At 48.4% G+C, this 17,685-nt stretch overlaps 1 protein-coding gene across 1 annotated transcript in view; it reads right to left on the reverse strand.

Moving 5' to 3' along the window:
- Window positions 1–1,373: 1,373 nt before the first annotated feature.
- The window catches only part of CPNE7 (copine 7), a 39,319-nt gene continuing 23,007 nt past the window's right edge, over window positions 1,374–17,685 (reverse strand). The window contains exons 5-15 of the mRNA XM_033156959.1: window positions 17,546–17,629; window positions 16,740–16,829; window positions 15,499–15,597; window positions 14,868–14,954; window positions 13,945–14,004; window positions 9,863–9,996; window positions 7,991–8,045; window positions 7,759–7,810; window positions 7,287–7,420; window positions 5,428–5,664; window positions 1,374–3,044 (exon numbers count right to left, since the gene is read on the reverse strand). Of these exons, the coding sequence (XP_033012850.1) occupies window positions 2,901–3,044; window positions 5,428–5,664; window positions 7,287–7,420; window positions 7,759–7,810; window positions 7,991–8,045; window positions 9,863–9,996; window positions 13,945–14,004; window positions 14,868–14,954; window positions 15,499–15,597; window positions 16,740–16,829; window positions 17,546–17,629 (1,176 nt within the window). The 3' untranslated portion in view covers window positions 1,374–2,900. The remainder of the gene's footprint in view (window positions 3,045–5,427; window positions 5,665–7,286; window positions 7,421–7,758; window positions 7,811–7,990; window positions 8,046–9,862; window positions 9,997–13,944; window positions 14,005–14,867; window positions 14,955–15,498; window positions 15,598–16,739; window positions 16,830–17,545; window positions 17,630–17,685) is intronic.

A 17,685-nucleotide genomic window follows, 5' to 3' on the forward strand; every position in this document is an offset into this window, starting at 1 on the left:
AGCCTCAGCATGCTTCTGTGGCAACAGCTCTCCTTAGGTGTGCTGGAGCCAGTGATCTGTCCAAGGTCCTGAAAGGCCCGGCCTTGCCTGTTGCGATCCTGCATAACTTTCCAGTTCTGGACATGACCCTGTTCTTCTAGTATATGCCACGGCTTCCAACCAGCATACCCTGGGAGCCCTGAGTCAAACTAAGCCTGGGTTTAATTCCATAGAAGGTGATACAAGCTTTTACAAAGAAAATTAAATGAATAAATCCTGCCGTTTCAAACATTCAAAGAAAAGAAATCAAATCTCTGGCTTTGATTTCGGGCTCTCTATAGCCGCCAACACTGTGCAAACAGACCTCTGTCTGTTCCTATGTGGCTGAACTTCAAAAAAAGGAAAGGCTGATAGGAGAGAAGCATCAGTGGTTTCAAGCTGGGTTGCCTTTTAGGCTTCCCACCACTTTATTTGTAAAATAGACTGTGGCCTCAGCTCCTATTAAGAGGTCACTGCTTTTCATCTCTAATTGGCATCACCGGTCTCCAACCAGACATGACTTGTATGCGTAACTGTCGGGAAACATAGGACCATGATTTTTTCTTTTTGATTTTTTTTTTAATGTCGTAGTGAGATTCAGAGCCTGATTAGACCCAGAAAAAGCAACACCCCAGTTGGACATGGAACAACTGGCACAATAACACAGCAGGGGTGTAATTCTGCACACACACACACACACACACACATGTATGCATATGGAAAGCACATTTATTTCAGTGGAATTTGTGGGAATTTCCAGCCACTGCATCTTTTCTATTGCTTCTTTAAAGTGGAGCCAGTTCTGACATTTAACACAATCTCTTAGGCTTGCCAAGGCTAAAATTCCCACTGTGTAGATGTGTCCATACTGGCCACCTCCTGTTGCAAATTCAATTATGAAGCTGCCCAGACATGCCATGATATTTTGCTGTTGCGAAAATGTTGTACTGAATAAGCCAAGGTGTTTGCCCCACCAATCATTTGTGTCATTGCAAGTCATGCTGGGAAGAGGCCTCCGGGGTAACACCTGGCTACTATGTGGGAACCCTCCCAAAAATCACTGCCTCCAGGAACAACACCATCTAGTAGCCATGATGGCTATGCTCTGCCTCCCTGGTTGGAGGCAGCTGTTGGAAACCCTGTGGGTGGGAGGGGATGCTCCAGCGCTTGGGTTCTGCTTGTAGATTTCCCACAGGCACATGCATGGCTACTTTGAGAACACGATGCTGGACTTGATGGGGCTGCTGCTCCTCTCAGCTCCTGTGAATTGGCCCCATCACCACTACTGTTCAGTAGCCTTACTTTGGGGCACATTTTAACTTTCCACATCAGAAAAAGTGCAGAGAACAAGGGGGAACAGAACATATCCTTTTATTTGGCTGCCTCTTTTGGTACATCAAGTAGATTTGTCATGCAAACCTTAGGAAAACAACAACATCATCATCATCATCATAGTGAAAGACAACCACGTACCATGTGGAGGAGTAGGCAGAGCTGGGCATGGTGCCTCCACAGGAACCCAATGAACTTCATGCACAGGATGGGATGGTGAAATGGACATAAGTGCAATAGCAATGTATCTGGGGACCCTCTTAAGCCAGTCTTCCTTAGCCACGTATTTCTCCATACATTTTGGACTACAATTCCCATTAGTCCCAGCCAGCATGGATAATGGTCAACAATAATGGGAGGTGCAGTCAAAACATCTGGAGGTTGTGGAATGCTGGCTCAAGCTGTCCACTGAGGCCACACCCTGCATGCCATGCAGAGGGAGAGCCATGCCCCCAATGTCAACGCATCCCCCCCCCCGTGGTGCTGGGCATCAAGGAAAAGTTGAGGGACTCCAGCTGGTCACTCAAGAGAATCAAGGATGGTTTGGGGTTGGTTTTCTGCAGTTGACATGGCAAAGGAAAAGGTGTTGAAACAGTTCTTGCAGGGACTCTGCCTTGGCTCCTCTCATCTTTCTTAAACCATGGGGTGGGGGGCACCTGGCATTATTACAGCAACACACACCAGCAGCCAAGGGGGAAAGGCAGCACCAACTCCGGCAGCACAAGGGGGGAGGCATTTCCTCTTCTCTGTTCCCTCTCTCCCCTTCCACCATAGTTTCTGCTTCACTAGCTCATCCACTTCCACCAAGCCTCTCCATGGAAGCAAATGGGAGCTGCAGACTCCCTTGCCACAGTTTCATCCAAGAAGAGGGAGGCTTATTCACCCTGGGGGTGAGGGGTGGATGGGAAACAGAAGTAAACAAGGTCAGAACTACCTTCTTTGGGCAATGGGGTGTGTGTGTGTGTGTGTGTGTGTGTGTGTGTGTGTGATATGGGGACAAAGCTACTCATTCTGCCCCCACCCATTAAGCTTTCTGCATCCTTCCCTGCCCTCAGTCTCCCATCTCCAAATGGCCAACACAGGGAATGCCAGTTGCCCACCCAACACCCTCTCCCCCCTTTTCCGTAGGTGAGACAGAAGTGGGTTTTCTCTGGTTGTGCTTTAGGTATCGCCTGGGCGAAACCACATTCACAAGGGAATTTGTCACACTGTGTGTTCTGCCTGGGGTAGTGGTGGCCCTTTTCTCCCCCTTGGGAGAGATGGGTCCTCCTAGAACTCACTCACTCCCAAGGGGCCAGCTCTGATCTCTTATTGTGCTACTGGGAGAAGGGCATGCGAGGGATGTGTTGGTGGTGACAGGCTGGCCTTCTCCTCTCCTTTTTTGGTGGCTGAAGTTTGTTGCAGGACCTGGGAAGGTTCTATCCTCCCTGGCACTTATTGGGGCTCCCTTTTCGCTCTCTTTCTCTCCCCTCTACTTCACTGGGGGAAGGAAATGGCAGATGGAGGGAAGACAGACAATGTGGCTGAGGCCCAAAGAGTGGGGGCCCTTGTCACTGGGGTGAGGGTGAGTTCAGAGTCGGGTCAGGGGTGCTGCCTTTGGGGCATCGGGGAGGTAAGGCCTTGTAGCTGTAATATTCCACAACCTGCTTGGGCACCTCTGCCAACACACATTTGGCCAGGGCAGTCGGGGAGGCCTGGAAGGAAGAGGAAGGAAAAGGTTAGCTGGTTTCTTAACCGTTTTAGTATTGATGCTGACATCAAAATGCATTTCAATGGCCATTTGGAAGGACATGTTGCTGTGTGCTGTCACTTTAGGATTAGGAACCTAGGAAACAGCCAGGCCATAGCTCAGTGTTGTCTAGAGTGGAAAACTGGATTCAACCAGCAGGCAAGATTCCTGATTCCCACCCATTCTGCCCTTCTGGGTGAACTTGAACAGGTAAGCAGGACTGCCCACCTGTCAATCACCTGGTGCCACAATGACAACAGGTGATTGACACCTGCCACAGTTCAAAATAGGTGGCCGTCACCAGCTGCTTCCTTTTAAGATGCACTTCCTGTGCCAATCAGCTGACTGGGTCTGGAGCTTGCCTTCAAAGGTGTGGTTTACAGAGAGCTCCTCTGAAGTCATTTTTGAATCCATACTGCTTCCTCTGCTCCATCCAGCCCTCTTGGCTGCACTAGGGATTTCCCAGTGGGGAGCTCCCTAGTACAGGCAATCCCAACATAGCTCCCTGGTCAGCGCTGACTGGGAGCCCAGCTAGCAAAGTAACAATTGGGAGGTCACATTCAGCTCCCCATTGTTTATTTGTAGCTGATGCCACATCAGGTGGGGGCAGGTAGATGCAGCTTGTGGTGAATGACTGAACGAACTAAACGAGGACCTATCCTGGGCCCAATTAGTCTACACTGACTGGCAGTGGTTCTCCAGGGCTTCAGACATGGGTCCCTCCCAACTCTTTTTGGAGATGATGGAGATTTAACTTGGGACTTTCTGCATGCAAAACAGGTGCTCTGCCACTGAGTTACAGCCCTCCCCAAAAATCCCTAATGCAGAGACCTCATAGCCTTGCAAGTTCACCCCCCCCTCCACAGAAGAAAACCCCCTGCTTTGCTGCTTCCCTTCCTCCTCCTGAGCAGGATTGGGAATGTTGCCAGGATGAGGGCATTCTGAGGAAGGGCAAGTTGTCTCCCTCCTCCTTCCCGCAGAGAAGGTCTGCGTCTGCCTCTCTCTCGACTAATAGCGCCTGTCACTTCTCGGCGCTCTTGGCGCCAGGGCCCAGAGGGTTAATCTCGCCTCACAGCTCACTCGGGCTAAGCAACAGACAGCTTGTCTCCCGAGGCCTAAATTACTGACAATCAAGCCCAATTAGGCCTTCGCAATGGCCAAGCGTCTTGTGCCTCCGGCTGCCAGAAATACCCAACTATGGATTTTCCTTTCCGACATGCTGTGGAGCGAGAAAACAGGCAAAGTGAAAGAGAAAACCCCCAGCAGGCCTGTCCTGCCCTGCCCCTACACTACTCAGCCCTCTCCACCCCCTCATGTTTCAGGGCTGGGAGGGTTTCGGGGGAGACACTGCAAGTCACAGTCTATGCTAGTGGCCAAGATCACTCTTCCCGCACCATTGTGCTCTTCAGCTGCAAAATCAGAGGTTGGGGGACCCCTTTTCCCCTTTGCCTCAGGGCAAAAGCGGGCAGAGCAATAAATGTGATTTTTTTATTTTTTTGCCTTTGTAGAGAAGGCTAATTTCTTTCTTCTTTTTTTACAAGCCAATCATATTTATTTATTTATTTATTATTTGAGGGATGGGATGGATAAACTACTTAATAAAAAATGGTGAACAGGACTCAGTAAACCCATGCCCATTGAGGGGAGACATTTAAGTCTGTGAAATATAATGGAAATGGAATTAAATAGTTTGCCAGATGTTATTCATTAATTTATCTTAAAAAGAGGTGTCTCTGTTCGTTGTATCTTATACAGTAATTGAATAGATTTAATGGATACAGTAGATTCCCCCCCCCCCCCCGAAATGGGGATTTTATAGGGCAAATTGTGTTTTGATACTATGAGCATAATGTGTATATTGTAAATGGATTTAGAACCGGTGTTGTTTATAATTTCTAAAAAAATGTGAGATATTTCTTTTAAAAAAAAAACCTCTAAGTTTTTTTAAAAAAACTCAAAATAAAACAATTATTGATAATGCACACATAAACTCAGCAAAATGTTAAAGACAACTAGGTAGAACTAAATCATATGCCTGGGTAGGCTTCCTGAAATAAAAATCAGTAGACTAGTTTCTACAGACGCTCACAAACACCTGCTCTATCCTCCACCCAGGCAACCGAGAGGCATGATCAGTGTTCAAGAACACATTCCAGCCAGGCTGGTACTAAGAGGAGTTAGTATCAGATGTGTTAAGAAGAGGGTATCTTCCAGCACTGTGATCCTGTAACTCTGGGTTTAGAATCTGTAAGAGATGCATGCAACACCAGAGAAAACAAGTCTGTCCTAACAGAGCGGGAGAAACTAGGGGGAAGATGCAAGAGTGTCTGCACTGCAGGGCAACTTACATTCTTGAACTCTCGGAAGGGGACAAACTGCACAATGTCACGCAGAACGGGCTCGCCTTTGGGGGAGCGCAGGATGCCATCATCCCCATCCAAGACCTGCATGTCAGTGAAATCGGCGTTGCCCACGCCTACGATGATGATGGACATGGGCAGGTAGGAGGCCCGGACAATGGCCTCCCGCGTGTCTCCCATGTCACTCACGACCCCGTCCGTCAGGATCAGCAGGATGAAATATTGCTGCAGAGAGAGAGAGAGAGAGATATGAAAAAGATGAGGGGTCAGGGAAAAGGGAACCAGGAGGGAGGCTAGAAGGTCCAGCCGCAAAAGGATCTCTGAGGTTCATTGCGGGAATTTGGAGCACAGTTCCTCATACAAGATGCATTTTATTTGAATGCCACTTTTCCAAAGTTAAAACCATGTTCAAGGTGGCTTACAACTTCTAAAATAAATAAAAAAATAAAAAATAAAAAATTATATAATCACAAAAATAACAATAGTAGTCATGAACAATGAATAAAAAGTACATGCTGAACAATGTCCATAACAAAAAAACCCTAAATATTACCCCAGCTCAAGAGTCTGTTCCACAGCCTCAACTTTTGTAGCTGGAGTCAGTCCTGGCCCCACCCTCCCAGGCCAGGTGGAAAAGGCCTGCAAGGCAGGGAGCAGGTCCCCCAGGACTCACAACCAAGGTGGTTTCTGGCCTCTTCCCATAAGCATCCAGCAAGCTGCCCACAATAGACAGTGCAGCACAAAGACCAAAGAGGCAATGCAGCTTTCAAGGTACCAATAAAAGCCTTGAGGTCACCAGCACAGAAGGTCCCTATGCCCTCTGGAAAGTTGCTGGCCTGCATTTCCTATCATCCTTAGATATTGGCTCTGATGATTGCTGGGAGCTGGAGTCCAACAACTGCAGTGGGCCCACACCCTCAAGTTTGCTATTCCCCGTCACCAAACACACTGAGCCCACAATAGTCTCTGCTTACCCCCACCCAGAGAAAGCCCCCTCAGGTTGGCATCCTTCATGCACAGCTCAAACCAAGTCAGGAAATGCAATTTCCAGCTCCTACCCACCCACCTGAAGCTCAGGCCCGTAATGCCACATTAACTACTGTCACTAATTGATGGGCTCAGCAGTAAAGCATTCAGACATTCAGCGAGCAAAGAGCTAACAAGATCCCAGAAGAATCCAAACTGGCAAGTCCCTGGGTCCCAGAGTACTTGGTGTGTGTAAATAATGAAGGAGAATTTAGTTAAAGTCCCTTTAGCCTGTCCAGGGCTTTTGTGCATGCAAGCAAATGGCCCAAGCAAACCCTCCAGAATGTGAATCCCCCAGCCCCAGCACTTGGTAGATTTCCATCAAGCAGGACAGGGTGAGGGGGCAGGGCTATGAAGCATCCAGATTTCAGCTCGCACACAAATCCTTGAAATTCTGGGGTGAGAGCAGCCTTGCCATCCTAACCAACCCAGAACATAGGAAGCTGCCTTATACCAAGGCAGAAGATGGACCAGGGAGCTCAGTGTTGTCTGTGCTAACTGACAACAACTCTCCAGGGTTTCAGGAAGGATACTTTCCTAGCCCTGTCTGGAGATGCCAGGATTGAACATGGTACTTTCTGGATACAAAGCAGATGCTCTGCTACCGAGCTACGGTGAGAAAATACAGGGAACCTAGGAAGCCACTGGTCCACCTAGCTTAGTACTGCTGACACTTTAACTGGCAGCAGCTCTTCAGAGTCTTGGGCAGGAGACTCTCCCAGCCCTGCCTGGAGATGCCATGGATTGAACCTGGAGCCTTCTGCATGCAAATCAGGCACTCCACAACTGATCTGCAGCCCCAGGCTTGGTGGCCCACTTACGGAGGCTTCCTTTGTTTTCTCCTCGTCCGCTGCGACTCTGGCTACCTTGGAAATGATAGGCGCCACATTGGTTGGCCCGTAGAGCTGTATCTTGGGCAAGCAGTTTTGATAGGACTCCACCACGCCTTGGATTCCTAGCACAAAGAGGGAAAGGCTGTGGTTAGGGGTGGCCAGAAGCCATTGGCTTCAGTGGAGCACTGTGATAAGGCAATCTCCAGGGTTTCAAGCAGAAACATTTTCCAGTCCCATCTGGAGATGCTTCCAGGGATTGAACCTGAGACTTTTTGCATGCAAAGCCAAGGCTCTTCCTGCTGAGCTATGGCCCTCTCCTGAAAACAGACCCAGAAGTGCCAATCCAGGTACAAGTACAGTCCTGATGGACTCAGGGGTTGGGGGTGTGATAGACTCAGGCATTGGCTTGGGGGGGGGCAGTGGAATGAAAACTCCAAAGCAACCCTGGTCAGCTTCTTACCTTCACACTCATCATCGTTTGGGTTGAAGTTAATGGCAAAATCATGGGAGATCTGCCCAGGACAGGAAAGAAGAACATCAGCATGTATATGAAAGGGACCCACAACACCAGCCCTTCCTTCTTGCACCCTCCTCTGGCACTGATCCCTCCCTATCCTCCCTTATTTCCAACCTTGTCCAGGGGCCTCTTTGGCCTCCCAGCCCCATCATTTCCCAGATTGTCCTTCACTTACTTCGTAGTTGGGTGGGATTCTGGCTCCAAAGCCTAAGGCGGAGAATTTCTTATCACTGTGGAGAAGCAGGGTGCAAGGTCTTAGGGTGTGCATTGGAATGGTTTCCCTGCACTCTTGGTTTAACACTGTAAACGCATGAAGAGGCACCCCAGGAAACCAAGGGCACATTCACACTGTAACACCCACACCATATATTTTAAGCAGATGGCTTTCCCCAAGCTATCCTGGGAACTGTACGTTGTTAAGGGTGCTGGGAACTATAGCTCTTTGAGTAGTGGACTACAGCACCATGATTCATTGAGGGAAGCCATGTGTGGTGGCTTTAAATGTATGGTGCAGATGTGACTAGTGACCTCTTTCCTGTTCCTCTGCCCACTCAGTTCTGGAAGATGCTCAGGGACAGCCCAGGGCATCCAGCCTCACACCATGTGAGAGGTTTCTCCCTATCATACTTCATTCTTGTGGTGCAGAGATGCTGTTCGTGAGCCATTCTCCCTTGTTGCTGGGGATGAAACATTATCAGCCCAAGCAGACGCAAAGGTTGCTTGTGCAACTGTTCTAGCACTAAGGGTGAAACTGGATGCAACCCTTAAATGCATCTTCATTTAATGTGCATTTTTGTAAATGCACACAATAGCTTCTAGGGGGTGGCGATAATTATCAGAAGTGCAGCAGGTTTGCAGGGAGAGTTTAGCTTGATGAAAATGGCTTTTCCCAGAGCAGCTAGTTGCATTGGGGTGGAACCTGGAACTTTTGTTAGAAGTACAGCACATGTAAAGGTAGAAAAAGGTAAAGGACCCCCTGGATGGTTAAGTCCAGTCAACGGCAACATTGGGGTGCGGTGCTCATCTCACTTTTCAGGCCGAGGGAGCTGGCATTTATCCACAGACAGCTTTCCATTTGGCCAGCATGACTAAACCGCTTCTGCCGCAATGGAACACCATGATGGAAGCCAGAGCTCATGGAAATGCCGTTTACCTTCCCGCCACAGGAGTTCCTATTTATCTACTTGCACTGGTGTGCTTTCAAATTGCTAGGCTGGCAAAAGCTGGGACAGAGCAACGGGAGCTCACCACCATTGCACAGATTCAAACAGCTGGCCTTCCGATCAGCAAGCTCAAGAGACTCAGTGGTTTAGACCACAATGCCACACACATCAGCAGATTAGGAAAGGGCTAAACTCCTCTTCTCACCTGTTCAGATCTGAAAAAATGATCAGCCCCACCCACCCATCAGCTCTCTGCATTATTTTTAAAAGGTGTGCACATTAAATGCAAAGGGTATAATCCAAAGGCACTAGAGGCCACTCCCATGTTCCTGAAGAAAAGAAGGTCTGGGTCTAGTCAATGTCTGGATGGGTGAACACCTGGGAACTACCTGTACACTACCTTAGGTTCCATGATGGATGAAAGGCGGGATATAAAGCAATAAAATAATTAACTGAAGATGCATCTAAGACCACATCTCATTTGACCATGTTCTTCAAGACACAGTTGTGTTCATTCCAGGGGGCGACTCTGGTATACCAAGTACATTGATGAATATGCTACAGCAGGAGTAGAGCACTGGTGGCTCTCCAGGTGCTGCCAGACTACAACTCCCATCATCCCTGGCCATGCTGTCTGGGGCTAATGGGAGCTGGAGTCCAAAATCATCCTCCTTCTACAAGCTTGGCTGAAAGAGGAGGCAGACTTGTGGGCTCCAAGCCCCCAGTCTCCTCCCCCCCCCATGGATGTTGTGGCTTTTCCTGCCCTACTCTCTCTGCCCTGCCCCAGCCCAGATGTCCTTAGGCGGGGCTGGTGGTGAGTAAGAGGCACGGGGGCTCAGGTCTGCACGGGAAGCAAGAGTAGGAGCCAAGACACATCAGGTCACCTGTCATAGTCTTGACAAATCTCCCCCACGGCTACCAGTGCCTTCAGGTATTCATTGGGCTGGTAGGGGTTGATGTAGTGGAGGGAGCAGCTGTTTCGGGGGTCTCCGTTGGAAGCTGTGAAGTCAATGGCCACCTGGGAAGGCAGAAGAGCAGAGAGGAAACCCTCCACTTGGTTAGCTAAACTATCTTCTTGGATAACCTCACATTCATACTTACCTTTTGCCACTCATTTTCTAGGCACAGAACCTTCCTTTAAAGTTCCATGTCCGAATGTTGTTGTCGTCCCCCGCACACACACACACATTCCCCAGGAAATCACGCTATTTAATGCTGAATCAGAACAAACAGCAATTCATGTCTTCATTTGTGATGGTCTGCCAGGGTGACTGGGGATGGTTGGGAGTCCAAACTACCTTGAAATGTTACAGATCTTCTAGTTTTGGTTTAAACATGCCAAAGTCCATGGTCCCCACATCAGATCTCAATGCAGGCAGGCAACACACTAAGATGCTTAAAAGAGCATCTCCCTGCTTCTTTCTCTCAGTTTCACTCAAACCACAGTCTGCTCTTCTTTTACAACACAGACACCTAGATTAAAACATCCCTTTGCTGCGGGTGGGGAGTTCTGTCTTTTGCGCACACACCCAGAAAATGTTCTAACAATTAGTTCCCATGGAAACAAAATGCCTGCAACTGACACTCTTGTGACAAGACTTTTGTCTAGCAAGGAACTGCCTCAGGACAACCTGCACAGATCGCCCTTTTCACAGATGCCTGATAGGAAAGTCACAACAATTTGTAGTTACAGGTAGGTAGCCGTGTTGGTCTGCCGTTCATGCAGTGATGCAAATGTGCCGTTTGCAGGTTTATGAGAATAGTAAAGGTAAAAGGACCCCTGACCATTAGGTCCAGTCGTGGACGACTCTGGGGTTGCAGCGCTCATCTCACTTTATTGGCCGAGGGAGCCAGTGTACAGCACTCAGAAATGCCGTTTACCTTCCCGCCAGAGTGGTACCTATTTATCTACTTGCACTTTGATGTGCTTTCGAACTGCTAGGTGGGCAGGAGCAGGGACCTAGCAACAGGAGCTCACCCCGTTGCAGGGATTCAAATCACTGACCTGATCGGCAAGTCCTAGGTTCTATGGTTTAACCCACAGCGCCACCTTTGCTATGAGAATATTCTATGAGAATAGACCCATCAAAACCAGAAGTGAGTTAGTAGGAGGCAGATAAATCCCAAAATGGTAGGCTTGAAGGTGGTAGCCTGGATGATGGCCACCTCCCACTCAACAAGGCAGAACCAGGAAGCTCTGTTAAGATCCTCACTCCATCTCCAGCTGCAGTGCTTAGCAGTTTTACAAGGAGAGTTTGGAGCAGCCCTGAAATATCTGGCAAAGCACACCCAGCCAGCCAATGTTTCTGACTATCTGCTCCGCAGATGACTCCCATTTATTGAGCTTTCTTCTTGACTTGTTCACGCAAAGCTGACACGGAGCTTAGAATAGATCTAGTCCTTACTGAGCATTCCTTCAGATTTCTTTGTGGGGAACTTCTAATTTATTTATTTATCACATTTATATCCCATCTTTTTCTCCAAGGAGCTCAGGGTGGTGGATGTGGTTCTTCCCCTTCCTCATTTAATCCCCACAACAACCCTGCAAGGTAGGTTAGGCTGAGAGGCCCAAGGTCACCCAGTGAACTTCATGGCTGAGTGAGGATATGAACCCTGGTCTCTCCCAGGCATGAACGTAGCCAGTGGGCGGGGGGGGGGGGCACAGCTGCCTCCCATCAAGTAAATAAATAAAAATACTTAACTACCAATTGCACCACAGATAGCTCAGTCCTGCCCCCCTCCCACATAAATCTTGGCTACGCCCATGCTCCTAGGTCCAACACTAACCACTATACCAATGAGCTCCCTTCCAATAAGGCATAAAGCATTAATCTTGCACTCATCCTGATTTGTTCATATAGCAGTTATGCATCTCTCATTGATCATTCATTTATTCCACACTTTTCAATGCATTTTCCTGTAACTTTCCTAATTGAGAAAAGAGGGTTTCTTTTTCTAAAGTGGATTTGTTGCGTTAGGGTGCTTTAATCCATTGCCCAAACTTAAGCTTCCTCGTAGGCATTTACGTATATTCCTCCCACACTGTAGTGAAGCACCCTAAAACTCCCAGCAGCCCCAGACAACACAGCTGTGCTGGCTGGACCTGATGGTAGTTCTTGTCCAAAACATCTTGAGGGCACCAGGTTGAAGAAGGTTGCTATTTAGCCAAGCAATTTGCTGACTATGGATGCAAAAGGGGCCCAGAGCAACGAGCCTCTTCTCTTCCTTGGAAGATAGAAGATGGAGCAAGCTTGTTTTCTGCTTCTCCAGAGGGTAGCACTTGAACCAATGGATTCAAATTACAAGAAAGTAGATTCCAACTAAACTTTTGGAAGAACTTACTGGTGGCCTCAGAAGTGGTGGACTCTCCATCATGGGAGATTTTGAAGCAGAAGTTGGATGGCCATCTGCCAGGGATTATTTAGTTGTGATTCCTGCATTGCAGGGGGTTAGACTAGATGGCCTTTGGGATCCCTTCCAACTCTACAATTCTATGATTCCTTCTCCTCCCTTTGCTAAGTGGCTGAATGGATCCATCCCAACCTGATATCTCCTGAAAACTGGCATTTGCCAGTAGACTTGGACTCAAAGGGAGGAGTGCCATCTTGGTGCGCTTTCCCGTTTTCCCCACCAGGGGCAGCACCAAGCACAGCACAGCTTTGTGCCACATGCTTCTACCATTTCGTTCTTGCTCTGCTGTTTGCCTCTACGTCGCGGCACCAACAAGCAACAGGCCTTGGCACCTCCAGACATGGTGAGCCTCTAATTCCTGGGATCGTTCCCAGCTCGTATCCCAGCAAGCGGAGAGGCTAAGAGCCAGCAATCTGTTCCTTGAATGTTCTAGGATCTGACTCACTCCAAGAAGGAGAGATGCTCTTTCAAAACGCAATCTGGGCGCTGGTTGTTTTCAAGGGAGAAAAATCTGTGCGGAGCTGCAGTGAAAGCCTGGCAGCAGGGACTGTGAAAGCCCGAGGAGGAAAAGGAGCTGCTCCCCACACATGCCCACCTGGCATCTCACCAAGGCCTGGGGGAAGATCACTGAAGAAGCCTCCATTTGCAAAAACTGCCTGGCCAAGCCTGTAGTTGATTTGCACGTGACAAGCTGGCCTGCCAAGGCAAGGGCTGTTTGTGTGCACACGTGTGCAGATAGCATACCCTAAGCCTGTATCCTACGACAGTGTTAGCGACAGCAACCAGGGAAGTGACATCCCCATATGGGTGAGAGTTGACAAGCCTAGCATCTTTACTGAGATCTACACTGCCTTTGAGCATATGCAGTGTTTGGAGGGTTTTCTGTATTTCTGTTCTACTGCAATGTGTGGAACATGCTTTTGAACCTCGAACAAGCATGGCGATCCAGGACAGTGACAGGCCCCCACGGATTTGCAGCATGTGAAAAGGCAGGATGTTTCTGCTTCACATATGGAAATATAAAGGGCTCACTGGTGCCCATTTAGACTGGTAGGGTGGAAGGCAGGGAGGCCAACATTAGGTGGAGCCAGAGCCAAAAACAGGCAGACTCAGAGCCAACAACACGTTCTGCTTTTGTTTCTATCTTTCTCCTCCAGGCTGAGCATCGGTGCTGGTGCCCATTGGGACTGGTAGGGCAGAAGGGAGGGAGCCCAACAGTAGGTGGCGCCAGAGCCAATGGCAAACAGAGCCAACTAGCTCTAGTTTTGTCCCCATTCTCCTTTCCCCTGCTGAATTCTACAAGGACAACACTTGTAACTGAGGACGAGGAAGCTGATAGGACTGGTTGGAAGTAAGAAGGCAGGCAGGTGGGGATGGCTGGGCATAGACTGAGGTTGCTGGGGCAGTGCCCCATTTGCCCTAATGGACTGGCCTCTGGTGAAAGACACACACTCATCAGAAGACTTGGCTTAAAAACCCAGACCATCCCATGATGTTCAGATGAGGCTAGAATGGATGCACTGCGCAGCAGGGGAAGGCAAACGTTGCTACTCACCGTGAAGTGGATCTGGCAACCACCCATGATGTAATCCAGGAAGGAGTAGACCCTGTGAATCTTTCAGACAAAGAGCGTGTTAGCCAATGCCATGGGTGGGCACATCCACCTTCCTCCTGCAGTCTTCCAGGCATGAGGAGGCAGCCATTAAGGCTGCACATCCAGGTGGAAGGGGGGGGGAGAGAATTCCATGAGGACCTGGCCTTGCTTACAGCTCAGCAACCCACCAGATTCCAGAGGGGAAAGATCTGGAGAAATTCCCAGTCAGAGATGGGCAAATATACTCCACATTGCTTTCTCTCCATTTCTCATTTTTTCCAATCTTAAATTCAGTTCTCTGCAATTCCACATTGGTTAGTTGTTGTTGTTTTTTAATGTTTTCATCAGCATTTCAGTGTTAATTTCTCCCAATATATACAACCCTGTATGCAGTTTTGCCAAACACACACATGTTTCCAAAGCAATTTCCCCATATGTAATGCATATTTGTATGTTACTTTCACTATCATATGCATTTATATGCATGCTTTATTCTTTTAGGTGTACATTACTTCTGAACAACTTACTTGTTTGGAGAAGTACTTTACAAAATTCTGAGAACTGCGAATTTTGAAGATGGCTGTGAATTAGCTTGCTTATTGTTTGGGAAAGTGTAAATGGGGTCAGTTCCCCTTTTAATGAAAACTGACTCAAGTTTCTTCCTCATCCCTACTCTCTGATACCAAACTGGCACAGCCAGACTGGGGGAGTGAAGGGGTAGCCAGCAGCAAAAGGTTCAGTGTTTCTGCTGGGTTGCAAAGATGCCTTGCTACCCTTCTACCCCTACCCAAGTAGATTTCCCCCTCCCCCAGGCATTGTGCAGCCTCTTCTCTCAGAGGAAAACTGTCCCATCTTGTGTACACCCTCCCCACTGCACAACTCACCTTCAAGTCTAAGAGAATGACCACACCCGAGTTCTTGTAGTTTCGCTTCTTCAGCTTGTACTTCGGATTCATACAATCCCACTGGATCTGATTTGGGGAGGAGAAGCAAAGGTGAGCAGGTATACCGCCCTTATGAGAGGCAGGCACCGCTGGGAAATGCAAGCGTTCCCTTCCCATACCAGGTGTCTCCCTTGCAAGCTCCATCAAGTCAAGTGGGGGGTCTGAGCAAGCGAGATCACAACACCTGGTGCTGGACACATGTTGTGTTCAGCTGGGACCAAGCAAGATCTGAATGAAAAGGGAACCTGACTGTGTGTATGTCAACCCTTGGGGCATCCTTCCCAGGGCATGCTCATGCTAAGCCATCTAAAACAGAGAAAGGGAAAGTGGGTGGGAAGGGCTGGTCCCAAGGGATGGCATGGTTAGGCATCTGCCAAGGGTCCCCACCCCAGCAAGGCCCCACTGAAAAGAGCCCTTCTGCAGGAAGGAGGTTGGCTCACTGGCAGAGGGGGCCCCATGGAGCATGTCTTCCCCAAGGGGCCCCCAAAATGAGAGGGGGGACCCTTGTCCATTACAAGCACATGGTGGGCTGTCACGTGGGCCTCTCTCACACTCCTCTCCACACACCAACCTTGTTGCCCCCCATCGCTTTCTGCATCTCCTCAAAGGTGGTGTAAAATTCTCCGATGAAGTCGTGTTTGCCCCGGGAGTCATAGTCAAATACGACGCACTAAATGCAGAGAGGGAGAAAGAGAAAAAGAGAGAGATGCTTAGTGCGTGGAAAGGCTGAGTAAGCCTCCTTCTGGTGCAAGGCCCAGTGGTGTAATGGTCCAGGGTTGGGGGCAAGGGTCGAAGATCCATTACTCTTTCTGCAGCAGGGTCCCAGCAGAGTTCCAGTCTCCAGCATCCTAGAGCTGCCCCATCAGCATGAAAGGGGAGCAATTTAGCCACTCAGAAGAAGCCTTCTCACCCTTTGTGCTGATTGGAGCCAATCAGAGTGAAAGAAGGTGGGTCTGCCACTAAGGATTGGCTCCTAGCGTCACTCTGGAGAAGGCACACAGGAAAACCACAGAGGAGGCGGGAGTGGCGATGGTTCTGGATGCTCCAAAGCTAAGCCTTTTGGAACACTGAAACACAAGGTGCTTCCCTTTCAAGAGAATATGTGCATGTTCTGCTATGTACAATGAAACTTCATGGAAACCACAACTAGATATTTGAGCACTCTAGATCATTTGCCTATTTATGTGGACAGAAAATAGTAGATCTCTCATTTTTTACCATTTCTCATGTTTTACCATTTCAAATAAACATTTTACATACTTTAACATATCCAGTGACTTCCCTTCTTCTCTTTCCACGGTTCATTTTGCATATCTTACATCCCTGCATATTTTGCAATAACTATTGCAATCGGTTTTCCACTATTACATCCATCTAAAATTATTTACTCTGTTGAATTTATCTTAATGCTGCCAGCATTTTCTACTGTACACAGTCATTTTCTATATGCTCAATAAATGTTTTCCAACCTTCTTTAAATGTATGTTCTTCTTGCTCTCTTATTCTATATGTTAAATCCGCAAGTTGCGCATATTCCGTCAACTTAAATAATAGATCTCACTGGAAGGCAGCACATGGAAATCTGCACTGGTCATTGCAATGCATCCCTAATGATTGTTATTGAATAATTAAAAAATTATTGCTTGTATAATCTTAGAAGGTGGCATGGCAGTAAGGGGGTGTTGCTGTGACTATCAAGAAGGGATGTTGCACTTCTGAATTCGCCCCTGCACTACTGGCATGGTCAGCCTCCCTGCTGAGTGTGCTGTCCAGTCACAGGCTCTCCCCCCCTCTTTCCCATTTTGGACTTACCCTCAGCTTCCGCTTCTCCTCACAGCTGCACAGGGAGTTCAGTGAGACTTTAAATGGCTCCCACACAGGACTCAGGTTGTTCTTGACAAACTGCAAAGCACAGGCAAGAGAGGGCTGGTGATTCTTGACAGCAAAGTCTTACAGAGTGGACTTTCCTTCTCAGGGGGCTGCCTCTATCCTTGGCTCCCTTCACCTGGAGGCTCATCTAATCAGAGGCCACACCCACACCATACATTTGAAGTGTATGGCGTCCTCCCAAAGAACCCTAGGAACCGTAGTTTGTTAAGGCTGCTGAGAACTGTAGCTCTATGAGGGGTTAACTACTGTAGTCTCTTTTCTACATTTAAGTTTCAGGTTTATTTCCCTGTTGCAGCTTCCCCCCCCCCCTTTTAGAATGCACAGTTCTGCTTTTCTCTCTCCTTCTGGTAGTGTTATTATGGTTTTCTTAAGGATAGTAGTGTTTTTATAGCCTGCTTCTGTGGACATGGGTTTTCCCCTCCCTGTATCTCTCTCTAAGGCCCTTGTGGAATTCCAGTAAATAAACACACGATTCAGGACATTCCAGTTGCCTCTCAGTTCCTCAGGAAGGTGTAAAAGAGGTGGTCCCACTGCTCACCCCCCCCCCAACATTTCCCCAGGATTTTAGAAGGACCAGCTCAAAGATGAATACCAGGAGCCTACAATAAAGGAGCAACACACTTTGATCTGAACCCTCATTCTCTCTTCCACTCTGGGTTCTCAGTCAGTTGGCCAGGAGTGAAAGTGTTGGGGAATTATACCTTTTGGCCTCCGCTGGACACTCTTACCTCTGTGCGGTGAACCAGCTGCTCACTCCCATCATCATTGATCCGGTAGATCTCCAGAAAGGGATCTGATTTGCTGAAGAGATCCTGTGGGGAGGGAGGGTATGAGTCCCATGATATTGATGTCAGGTGATTTAATATTG

Source organism: Lacerta agilis, chromosome 8 (assembly GCF_009819535.1).
Source record: "Lacerta agilis isolate rLacAgi1 chromosome 8, rLacAgi1.pri, whole genome shotgun sequence".
Lineage (NCBI taxonomy): Eukaryota > Metazoa > Chordata > Lepidosauria > Squamata > Lacertidae > Lacerta > Lacerta agilis.